General features: G+C 38.6%; 1 protein-coding gene and 2 long non-coding RNA genes across 34 annotated transcripts in view; 1 reads left to right on the top strand and 2 right to left on the bottom strand.

Annotated features, from left to right (window-relative positions):
* The window catches only part of TLK2 (tousled like kinase 2), a 165,293-nt gene that overhangs the window by 35,256 nt on the left and 117,786 nt on the right, over positions 1 to 12,251 (bottom strand). For 28 of the 32 annotated variants that reach the window (XM_077972341.1, XM_077972323.1, XM_077972338.1 and 25 more), the window contains 4 exons: positions 7,934 to 8,086; positions 4,569 to 4,635; positions 2,786 to 2,883; positions 1,160 to 1,241 (listed from right to left, as the gene is read on the bottom strand). In XM_077972341.1, coding sequence (XP_077828467.1) covers positions 1,160 to 1,241; positions 2,786 to 2,883; positions 4,569 to 4,635; positions 7,934 to 8,086 — 400 coding nt within the window. Of the gene's footprint in view, positions 1 to 1,159; positions 1,242 to 2,785; positions 2,884 to 4,568; positions 4,636 to 6,886; positions 6,952 to 7,929; positions 8,087 to 12,251 lie in introns of all 32 variants that reach the window. The other 4 variants (XM_077972333.1, XM_077972339.1, XM_077972315.1 and 1 more) reach the window with 2 other exon arrangements.
* On the top strand, positions 8,469 to 10,480 carry LOC144335852 (uncharacterized). Its single transcript, XR_013407047.1, has 2 exons — positions 8,469 to 9,238; positions 9,374 to 10,480. It is a non-coding gene; the product is annotated as an uncharacterized LOC144335852 (long non-coding RNA).
* On the bottom strand, positions 9,087 to 11,858 carry LOC144335854 (uncharacterized). The gene is made up of 2 exons (XR_013407049.1): positions 11,708 to 11,858; positions 9,087 to 11,563 (listed from the first exon to the last, which is right to left on the bottom strand). It is a non-coding gene; the product is annotated as an uncharacterized LOC144335854 (long non-coding RNA).

The raw sequence follows: 12,251 nt of genomic DNA, 5'->3' as shown, positions 1-12,251 counted from the left end.
AAAATAAATAAATAAATAAAACCGCAATTTAAAAAAAATTAGAAAGAAAACGGCAGAACTAGTTTTAACATTTTTATTTGCAATGAAAACTATTTTACTAAAAAGATTTCCCATATATAAATTCATATGGGCATAACATAAATCCTAACAGTTAAAGCTGTACATCTGAAAGGTACAGCTGTGCAACAAAGACTACTTAATAAACAATTCTATACTTTACAGACAGGTGCCAGAAACATGTAGAAAAATTAAATCCACATGTTATGGATCTGTAGCTATATTTAAAACATACTGAATCCCTCATTTGGTAAAAATCAACCTGGAGGCTCAGCAGCCTGTACTTCGCTGGCCCAACTGAAGCACTCTAAGCCAGAACACTCTTTCAGACTTCCAGTGCTAGTAAATGATATTAGAACACTTCTAAAACAAAAAGCCGGTTTTCCAATTTTAAAAAATCTATTCTTATTGGAAATAGGTTTGACACATCTATTCTGTACAAGAAATAAAGATAGCACATACTCTTTTCTAACAAATATGAGGCAGAAAGTACAGAACCAGAATAAAAATCATCATAATTCCACCACCCAGTATACTTCCTTCTTGTTTTTTAAATTTATAATTATTTATTTTTCAAACTTGAAAATGACAATACTGTATTCTGCTTGGTCACTTAGGGTTAAAAGCTGTTTTCCCAAAGACACAGGTTTTTGTTTGTTTGTTTTTTTTTTTTTTTTTTTTGAGACGGAGTCTCGCTCTGTCGCCCAGGCTGGAGTGCAGTGGCCGGATCTCAGCTCACTACAAGCTCCGCCTCCCGGGTTTACGCCATTCTCCTGCCTCAGCCTCCCGAGTAGCTGGGACTACAGGCGCCTGCCACCTTGCCCGGCTAGTTTTTTGTATTTTTAGTAGAGACGGGGTTTCACCATGTTAGCCAGGATGGTCTCGATCTCCTGACCTTGTGATCCGCCCGTCTCGGCCTCCCAAAGTGCTGGGATTACAGGCTTGAGCCACCGCGCCCGGCCACTAAGACACAGGTTTTTAAAGTTTTTGAATTTCAACCAATGGATACCAACCTATAATTATCAGTATTTTTAATGTTCTCCAAGTTGGTAAGAGCCGATAATTTAACTCCCAGTCTTTGTATCCAGTTCCTTATACTTACCTTGTAAACTTCACTGAAACCTCCTCTACCCAAAAGATGTAACAACAAATATCTGTCATTTAGCGTTGGATGATCTTTAAATCTGTGGAAACAGGGAACATGGAACACCCTGAGATCATGGACTACAGTCTTCCACGCTTGCCAAATTCCCAGAATATCTAACACATTATACATACAATTATAGCTACTGTTGGTAGTTTGACAATCAACACCAACATGGCAAATACTGAGTATAAAGTTACACAGTTCAAAGAGGCAGTGTAATTACAATGAACAGCACTAGCTGCAGAGCCACAGGACTTGGGTGCTGGTCTCAGTGTAGCTACACTAGACCTTTCTTGCTCCTCCTGCTTTTTTCTGTCCTGCTATACAATGAGGGAGGGTAGATTAGAGTAGACCAGAGATTTTTAAATTGTGCTACTTGGCTCCTCCAAACTGTTCAAGGGCCACATGTTCTCACCATTTCAAAAATACATACAGTAAATCCAAGACACTTGCTATTTCCTTAAAAACAGATTTGATTATAAAGTGAGTCACATGTTCTATGTGCATTCATTATTCTCTCTTTAAGACAGATATAACTGTGTTCCCCATATTAGATTCTCTTGGGTAGTTTCTTAGTAATATGATAAAGAAATGACAAATTCTGGCAAAAACAAATTTAAAAATATTTGTACCTAGTTCCTGATCTTAAACAATCTCACTATTAATTCTGAAATTACTTTACATGGATTCTAAGAAAGTAGCATGCCTATTTGGAGAGACATTACTGCACGGTGGTTTGGATGAAAAAGATCCAAGTTTAACTCTTTGGTCACATTATTTATGAGTCCCTGGTCAAGTTAATTTACTTTCTCCAAGCTTGTTTTCTGATTGATGTATTAAAGATGACTGGGTTATCCTGCGGATTAAATGAGAGCACTAAGGGCACTTAGGACCAGGCCTGATACACAGAGAGTTCTCAGAAAGGGGTACCTGCTGTTGTCTGCCACTTTAACAGAAAGAAAGGTCCAAAGCTCATATAAGCCAAACAAAAATACACAAGCTGTGGCTTTATGAAAAAATGTTTCAGGGTCCAAAAAAAAAATGGGGAAAAAACAGATTACTTATAAAAGCCGCTTTCTACTTTCAACCTACTTTGCCCAGTTTCAATTCATCTACAATTAATGTACTGAACTTAAGAGTCTTACTTAAAATGTCAACACCTGAATGGTCCTTAAAGGTCATTCAGAAACTGAGTGTCATCTCAACCCAATACTCTTTCCACAACACCACACGGTGACCCATCTTCCCTTTCTTAAGGCTCTGTAGGGAAATCTGAATATGCCACATATCTCAACCATTTACAATTACGAAGCCATATTGTTTTAGTAACCTCTACTCATGTAAAAATGCTCTACGTATACCCATATGTACTTAATATATAAATTTAATACAATTGTATATTTAAACCAAGGCAAATCATAATTTTGTTTACAAAATTGTATTAGATGCTACAAAAGAGCTAAATACACTATGGAATCATTTATTTAACTTACATTAAGCAAACACATTATTCTAGACCATTCAATTCATAACATAAAATGCTTAGCAATCTCCAACCCAATGTACCCCCAAGTAGCTTACTGTGAATTATCTTCATTATGTATCCTTTTTAGTTCCCTGATATGTAGATTTCTAACCCTTTCTAGCCTCTCCAGCTCTGCCTGGATCTCTGCTTCCTCCTAAAGCGAAAAGGAAAGAAATAGCACAGGGATCTTATTTCAAAAACAATAGCAGACATTTATCTTATGAAAGGCTAGAGGAAGGTGCTTTGCATTGAAAGATTTCTTTTTAAGCGATAAGAATTTTAATCATAAAAATTAGCCCATAGAAAATAATAAAATTCAAACCATACAGAGGAGTTCAGTGAGAAAAGTAGAAGTTCTCTACCCTCTTCCTCCCTCCTCTCCATGCCCACTCCTGAGATGTAACCACTATTAAGTTTCTTACACAAGTTTCCAGGAATGTTTTGTGCATATATACACAGACATGGAAACATTTTTTACAAAAATCAGGTTATCTATCCAGTTCTCGTCTTTAAGCGTGGATTACACTTGGTGCCTTAAGTTCTACTTATTTTTATGTTTTATTTTTTGAGACGGAGTTTCACTGTTGTGGCCCAGGCTGGAGTGCAGTGGCGCGATCCCGGCTCACTGCAACCTCTGCCTCCCAGGTGCAAGCGATTCTCCCGCCTCAGCCTCCCGAGTAGTTGGGATTACAGGCACACGCCACCATACCCAGCTAATTTTTTGTATTTTTAGTAGAGATGGGGTTTCACTATGCTGGGCAGGCTGGTCTCGAACTCCTCACCTCAGGTGATCCACCCACCTCAGCCTCCCAAAGTGCTGGGATTACAGGTGTGAGCCACCATGCCCAGCAAGTTCTACTTATTTAATAAGCTCTGAGAACCCAGTGGGAAAACAGCATGAAAACTAATATGTGAAATAAAAAACAAAAGCACACATACCAAAAGCAGTTCAGTAAATCCTTACTGACCATTATCACCCATAAACAGCATTGACCAATGTATGGGCTTCTGAATTTTAAGAGCTGAGCAATCCACATCTAAGATGTCTCAGTGAATATCATCAATAACAAATTCTATATTATGTGCCTTTGTGTTTGAATAAGGTTTGGCGTAAGACTTTCTCTTTTGACTAGTTTAGGCAAGGAATAAGAGCTGCTATGTGATTTAAAATATGATTTAAAATCTTCACATCAATTTCAAAATCATCTGCTCTTATTATATATTAAAATTTTACTCCAAAGATAACCACTTGGGAAGCCTTATGATGTATACAGAATTATCTGCTCACAGATCACTGGGGAAAAAAAAAACACTCTTATTGGGTTGCTGGAATTGACTTGAAAATGGAAAGATAGGCCAGGCATGGTGGCTCACACCTGTAACCTGTAATCCCAGCACTTTGGAAGGCTGAGGCAGGCAGATTACTTGAGGTCAGGAGTTCGAGACCAGCCTAGCCAACATGGTGAGACCTCGTCTCTACTGAAAATACAAAAATGAGCTGAGTGTGGTGGCATATGCCTGTAATCCCAGCTACTTGGGAGGCTGAGGCATGAGAATCGCTTGAGCCCGGGAGTTGGAGGTTGCAGTGCGCCAGGATCGTGCCACTGCACTCCAGCCTGGGAGACAGAGTAAGACTCCATCGCAAAAAAAAAAAAAAAAGAAAAGAAAAGAAAAGAAAATGGAAAAATATGAGTTCTACCATTAGGCTACAAGACATGACATGAAAGCAGTCACTCAAGCTTTCTGCTGCTATGTGCAGCTACTATGACCAGAGAGCTTCAACCCCAAATGTAAACTAGGTATCACATTTCTCCAGGGAGATTTTCTCATTACACTTACCTTTTTAAGATGACCTAATCTGAGTTTGAAGATTTCTTCTTGTTCATGGTATTCTGCTAATGTTAACCTGAAAAACAGTGGTAAGTTTCAGTAAACTACTAGAAATCATAGTTTGCTTATTTAAAGAGAAATGCTCAAATATACTATAAGACATATGCAGTTTCAGTCTCAGTTAAAATGACTGAAAGACAGGTTATCTTGTAGTCCTCTGACAAGAGAAAACTTCTGTGATTTACCAGATATGATGTGAGGGAAGAACTTCAAAGCCAAAAGTCTAATTTGCAAAATATAAAAAAAAAATAAGTGAGCCATATTTTTATATTATTTTTGAAATGAGTTTTGTCCCATATATTACTCAGGTGAAAATTCATTCAGAGAGAGCCAAAAATTGTCTAAAAATCTTTTAGAGGGCATAACAATAAGCCAATGGATTTTATTATTCTTGTTAACACTTAAACCTTGATAGTGTAATAACAAAGAGAAAGATATAGCAGCAAATTAGAGTCTAGGATTTGGAGTCTGAGGACTAGGGTTTAAAGCACTACTAAGCCGCTGGCGATGTGACCTTGGGCAAGCAACTTTAACCTCTTAACTCAGTTTCCTGAAATGCAGCAAGTGATAATACCTATCTAAGAAAGCGTTGCGGCTTACATGACAATGTACACAGAATATTGAAAATGCTATTTAAATCAACTCTCAAAGGGCTAACTTGATGGGTATTCATGTGTTTCATGTTCCACCTACTCCAACAGCATCCTTATATCTCAAGAATGAACAAGTGGCCAGGCTGGGTGGCTCACTGTAATCCCAGTACTCTGGGAGGCTGAGGGGGAAGGACTTGGAGCCAGGAGTTTGAGACCAGCCTGGGCAACAAAGCAACACTCCGTCTCTGTGAAAAAAACAAGAAAGAAGTTGGGCATGGTGACACATGCCTGTAGTCCCAGCTACTCAGGAGGCTGAGATGGAAGGATTGCTTGAGCCCAGGAGGTTGAGGCTATAGCGTGCTATAATCATGTCACTGCACTCCACCGCAAGAAACAGAGCAAGACTCTTGTCTCTTAAAAAAAGAAAAAAGAAAGAAAGAAAATAAAAAAAGATGAACAAGTGAGAATTATTTTTTTCTTCCATCTCTACCTTTTTCGCATTCTAGAAGCATATACAGATATTTAACATTTTTAGATACCACTGTTTAGATATATTCTAAATAGCAGAAGAAAGAGGAAATATCTATCCTATCAACCAGAACAGAGCCTTTGAGGTCTAACTCAAGAAAAAATAGAAAGAAGAAGAAACTCACCTACTAGGGCTATCTCTTTACAGATGTAGAAATACTTGTATCTATTACTCCATTCCACACCAGCAAAAAACAGATAAATAAAAAATGATGGCTAAGAATTCTCTGTCTGAAACAGGTTCAGGGCCAAGAAAGGATAATATGACTCATTCCAAGACTCCAGAGGCCTACTTCTGGCTTCTGGTCAAAGTAAGAGCCAATTCACAGATACTCTAATTAAAAACTGGACTGAAAGCCTTCTGGATTGGATTTTACACAGGACTCCAGATGGCAACTGCTTACACATTACTAGCCTAGATAGAATTCTAATTATTGTTCTGTGGCAAAGAAACAACCTATGCCTTCTTTAGCACTCCTAAGCGAATGGTTTTGTGCATTAGCATTAAATAATTTTCAAATAATACTAGAGGGAAAGTCCCTTCACAAAATAAACACAGGAATCATGAAAGAAAACCTTGGTCAGATTAATTAGCCTAGACAATCTTTCAAATCTGAGCCCCTACTTGGACTTGCTGAAAGGAAAATACTTTATATTTAAGACTCTATACTCTTCCCCTTTTCTCATTCTGATTATTGCACTTGACTAGTCTTTAAAATCAAGGGGAAAATGTTTTATAACATTTGGGCTGGGTTCAGTAGCTCGCGCTTGTAATCCCAGCACTTTGGGAGGCTGAGGTGGGTGGATCATTTGAGGTCAGGAGTTCGAGACCAGCCTGGCCAACATGGAGAAACTCCATCTCTACTAAAAATACAAAAACTAGCTGGGCGTGGTGACGCACGCCTGTAGTCCCAGCTACTCAGGAGGCTGAGGCAGGAGAATCATTTGAACCCGGAACACGGAGGTTGCAGTGAGCCGAGATAGCACCACTGCACTCTGGCCTGGGTGACAGAGTGAGACTTCGTCTAAAAAAAAAAAAAAAACTATCTGGAGTTATACGAATGAAGAGGTTTTCCAAGTTCATTACGCACATTTTTTATCGCTATACTTAATGTAAGTATTAGTTTATTCGTCTGTTCATCTCACCTAAGTAAATTGTGGGCTCCTAAGGCTGGGGCTGTATCCTTTAGCTCTGTATTCCCAGAAGGGGCCTAGCATAAAATAAGTATTTAACACAGACTTACTAAACGAATATCAAGGACAAGACTTCCCAAAACATCAGATACGTATGGGGTGAGGATTGGTGTTAAGCCATGTTTCTCAGTAGAACGAAAGAAGATGCATTTCTAGGATGCCACAGACTTTTAACAATAATGTAATACAAGTATTATTATACCTGAAGTGGATTATGTGTTGTTTTTGTGAACTAATACGAAAACATAAAACAAATGACATATTAATTGATAAGTTATATGATATACATTTTCTTTGAAGCTATCTTTGGATATGAAACTTACTTTCAGTTAAAGAGAAAGGAAGAAACGAATGGAGAAGGCAGGCATTTGTGCTTAGAATTTTCTACTCCTATACATGGTAGCTATGTAAATATTGTTGAGTGACAAAGAAAAAGATGACTATACTGCAGTTTAAGATACTGGTGTTTTCCTTATATTCCCAGAACACGAAACAATTCTGATGAGATCAAGTTGTGGCTTATTGGGACAATATCCTTTTCTAACATAACAGGTTTTCGGGGCGCTTATCCTAAGTTTGCGACTATTAACGAAATGCTCTTTTGACCAGTAAAGAGCATTCTTCTGTTTGAAATAGCAGCCAGGTAACTCCCATAAGACGACTAGTATACCACAACCTGGAGCCACAGGTAAGCAATAATATCATTTCAGTACAATGATGTCTTATTTGTTAACCAGGAGTGGCCAAAAGACATGATGTCAAGTGACATTACTTTTCCCTCTCATTCAAAATGCCCTAAATAAAGAGCAGCTTTAAGAAAATCAATTAATTTTATATGGCATTTATATGAGTTGAGCAAATCCATTAATGTAACTGAAAAGAAGGTTTAAACCTGAGTGAACTCCAGAATTTACAACTATTGCCGGTGGCAATCAACAGGACATTTGTATTTGGGGGTGTGGTGTGGTGTCTCAGCGTTCACATCAATAAAGAACATACGTTTCATTTTCAGCTCCATTGGTCTTGCTTTTCCGCTGTTTTTGCTCATTGGTTGCAGGAGGGGCCTGACCCATGGCAGGAGGTTTCCGCTTTGCTAACATTTTCCGTTGTCTTTCTATCTCTTCCCTCTGTGAATTTATCCTTTCCTGTTGCCTAGAAATATAAAAGATGTTGCACAAAGAAAGTCAAAAGTTTTACCACAGCTATGGAACACACACAATTTGTCACTTGTGTATCCAATTTCAGAAAAAATAAGCCCCTTTAAGTCAAGAAGAGATCTGATTTTAACTTCAGATTGGAAGGGCCAAATAATCGGTGATAGATGTTTTCTGGGAATGAGTCTGTGCTTTAAGACACTAGTTATTACTATTTTCAGAGTGGGCAGGAAGGAACGTATCAAATTTCTATTGTGACCTTATTTTCTGACTCAAAAGGAACAATTTTCTGATTCCTTTTTAACAGCTAAGAAAACAATTCTCTGATCTGAACCCATTAAAAGTAAAAATTGTATTTTAAAAGTTGTAAAATGTTCCAAGTTCTTTTTTATTTTTCTTTGGATGAAAGCTTCTCAGTTTTGTGTAAAAAGATACCAAGTTTGTAGGATGCTAAAGAAAGTAAACAAGATTTTCTTTTAAGATCTATCCTTTATTCTAGTCTAAGGGAGCCATTACTACTCTACACATCAACCCCGCTCACTGATACAGTGACACCTAAATTAAGTTTTTAAAAGACAAATACATTCAGAGAAAGCACAATAAAGTCTTCAACTAGTAAGAACTCCTTAGGGAATAGGGAACAAAATGAATTAGCATAAAACATATTTTACAGCGGCAGTTAATCTAACACCATTACCATTAGAGTATTTCCTAAGAAGATGTCAAATTTTTCTGTGATTAACTAGTTTACAAATTAGAGACCAATAAAAACTCCATTAAAAAAAAAACAAAAAACACTTTCTCTCATGTATCCTACCACCTAACAGATATTAAGGTTTACAGACTTGGTATATAAAAATAAACAAAATTGGAGATTAACCATTTAACAGGCTAGTCTTTAAGTCACTCATCATAATTGACAGTCGAATGATAGCTCCCTTCTACTTCTCCCTCTACTGTGCTTTTCCTCTCATTCTCTTTTGTGGAAGCAACCTTCATTTTTGTGGAATAATAAAACCTTTTTTTTGAGAGAGTCTCACTCTGTTGCCCAGGCTGGAGTGCAGTGGTATAATCTTGGCTCACTGCAAGCTCCATCTCCCAGGTTCAAGTGATTCTTGTGCCTCAGCCTCCCTAATAGCTGGGATTACAGGTGTGCACCACCATGCCCAGCTAATTTTTATATTGTTTTAGTAGAGATGGGGTTTCATCATGTTGACTAGGCTGGTCTCAAACTCCTGACTTCAAGTGATCCCACCTCGGCCTCCCAAAGTGCTGGGATTACAAGTGTGAGCCACCATGCCTAGCAGAATCTAATTTTTTAAAACCTACTCTCAAATGGAAGTTGCTCTACCCTCTTCCCTGAACACTGTTTTCAGATCTTTTCCAGATTTAGTACAGTGTCTTTCGTGGAAGAACGACAAGCAGAAAACCAAGATTACTCTAGGGTAGATACCCACAATACAGCTTATTTGCACATATCTAGAAGGGCAATGCTGTATGCAAGATTAACCTAATCAGAGTATTACAAAGCAACAACCAGTCACTTGATAATACTATGCCCTTGGCTTCAGGATGAGCCAGGTCACTGATTAGACATCAATTGAACAACAAAATGAAAATTATAATTCAATAATTTTCTGTTCGCCTGAAAATTCTTTTTGATTATCATTAGCTAGACCTCCTCATCTCTACTTGCAGAACATATATAAGGTTGGCTCTCCACATCTATGGATTCAACCAACTGCAGATTGAAAATACAGGGGAAAAAAAAAGGATGGCTGCACCTATACTGAATATGTACAAACTTTTTCCCTTGTTATTATTCCATAAACAATATGACAATTATTTACACAGCATTTACATTTATTAGGTATTATAGGTAATCCAGAGGTGATTTAAAGTATATGGGAGGATATGCATAGGTTATATGCAAATACTACACATTTTATATCAGGGACTTGAGCATTCATGGATTTCGGTATCTGAGGGAGGTCCTGTAACCAATTCCCCACAAGAGACAATTGTATATATCATTCATGGCTTGAAAGAAATCTGGGTTGAGACACAGAATCCTTAAGTAAAATCACAGTATTTCTTCTGGAGAAAACATTTACCTTAACTGAGCATGAATTTCCCAATTAAAAAACTGGTAAACATCTTTAGCTCATTTCTACCCCTTTCAGGGGCCATGAATGTAAGGCACTCTGAACTCCCTACAGATAAACATACAATATACAGTAGCTTAGTGGAGTGCCACAACATTTTGTCTTTTAAGATTAACAGTATTTTGCAAAATTGAGATTTTAGCAATCACCTTGATCAAACATAAAATAAAAACAATCTTCTATTATTTTCAAGGACAATTCATATGTTTAATCACTTCAGATTCACCAAGAAAGGATCCCCACAGCCATCATATATATAAACCATAACACAAGGGACACAGATTCCAAAACATCTTTAGGGAAATCCTAAACTGCACATTCTGAGAACAAGACTTTGAACATGAAAGTTGATGCACCAAAGATCAATGTTATGTATTTTAAGGATTCTCATATAAATTCTTGATGTTCTTGAAACTATTTATTTACATCGAAGAAGAAAAGAATAGAGACTATCAGTGGTACTTCATTTAGATTTATTTTGGGAGTACAAAGTCTGGATTATGTCAAACTATAACTTCTCACAGAACAGGAATCGTGTCTTAGCAATCCATATATCCCCCAGCATGTATAACAGTGCCTTTCACAGAGTTGATCTTTATTTCTTGTATAGCATCAATTTTAGAGATTGCTCGCCCTTCATCACCCATAGCAAGAGGCTATTTCTTCTATATTTTACAGAAGTATTGAGGACCCAATAAATCCATCTCACTCAAATCTAAATAACTCTATTTACAAAGCCATTGCCTGCAAAAGAAAAACAAGATAATCAATCTTCTGCACCATTATGGGTTGTGTCCCCCAAAAGATATATTAGTCATTAGTGCCTCAGGATATGACCTTATTTGGAAACAGGGCGAATAAAGATATTACTAGTGAAGATGAGGTCTACTGGACACGACAGGACCTTAATCCAATACGACTGGTGTCCTTATGAGAAAAGGAGACACAGAGACGCACAGGGAGAGCACCATGTGAAGAGGAGGCAGAGAATGGAGTTATGCCGCCGCAGGCCAAGGAACACCTGGGGCTGCCACACTGCTGAAGAGGCAAAGAAAGATGTTCCCTAGAGGCTTGAGGAAGTATGGTCCCGCCCCACCTTGATTTCAGATCTTTAGATTCCTGAGGTGTGAGAGAATACATTTCTGTTACTTTAAACCACCCAGTTTATGGTATTTGTTACAGCATCCCAGGAACGGAAGGCGGGCGCCTTCAGCAGCAACACTACCTTCTACACTTCAACTACACTAGAAGTAACGAGTAGTAAAGGTATTTTAAAAACTGTGGCCGGGGCCGGGCGCGGTGGCTCAAGCCTGTAGTCCCAGCACTTTGGGAGGCCGAGACGGGCGGATCACGAGGTCAGGAGATCGAGACCATCCTGGCTAACACGGTGAAATCCCGTCTCTACTAAAAAAAAAAAAAAATACAAAAAACTAGCCGGGCGCGGTGGCAGGCGCCTGTAGTCCCAACTGCTCGGGAGGCTGAGGCAGGAGAATGGCGTAAACCCGGGAGGCGGAGCTTGCAGTGAGCTGAGATCCGGCCACTGCACTCCAGCCTGGGCGGTAGAGCGAGACTCCGTCTCAAAAAAAAAAAAAAAAAAAACAAAAAACTGTGGCCGGGTGTGGTGGCTCACACCTGTAATCCTGAAACTTTGGGAGGCCGAGGTGGGCTGATCACTTGAAGTCAGGAGTTTGAGACCAGCCTGGCCAATATGGTGAAACCTCGTCTCTACTAAAAATACAAAAATTAGCCAGGAGTGGTGGCGTGCACCTGTATTCCCAGCTACTTGGGAGGTTGAGGCAGGAGAATTGCTCGAACCCGGGAGGCAGAGGTTGCAGTGAGCCAAGATTGCGCCACTGCACTCCAGCCTGGGCAACAGAGTGAGACTCCATCTCAAAAAACAAAAAAAAGCACGTATTTCCAGTCATTATTTTAACAAAATTATTTAAAGTAATCTGTTATCTATTTCATCTCTGAGACATCTGAAACCTCAAAACTTCA

This window comes from Macaca mulatta, chromosome 16 (genome assembly GCF_049350105.2).
Source record: "Macaca mulatta isolate MMU2019108-1 chromosome 16, T2T-MMU8v2.0, whole genome shotgun sequence".
Taxonomy (NCBI): Eukaryota; Metazoa; Chordata; class Mammalia; order Primates; family Cercopithecidae; genus Macaca; species Macaca mulatta.
The sequence above is the reverse complement of the archived record's forward strand: the minus strand, read 5'-3'. Positions and strand labels throughout refer to the sequence as shown.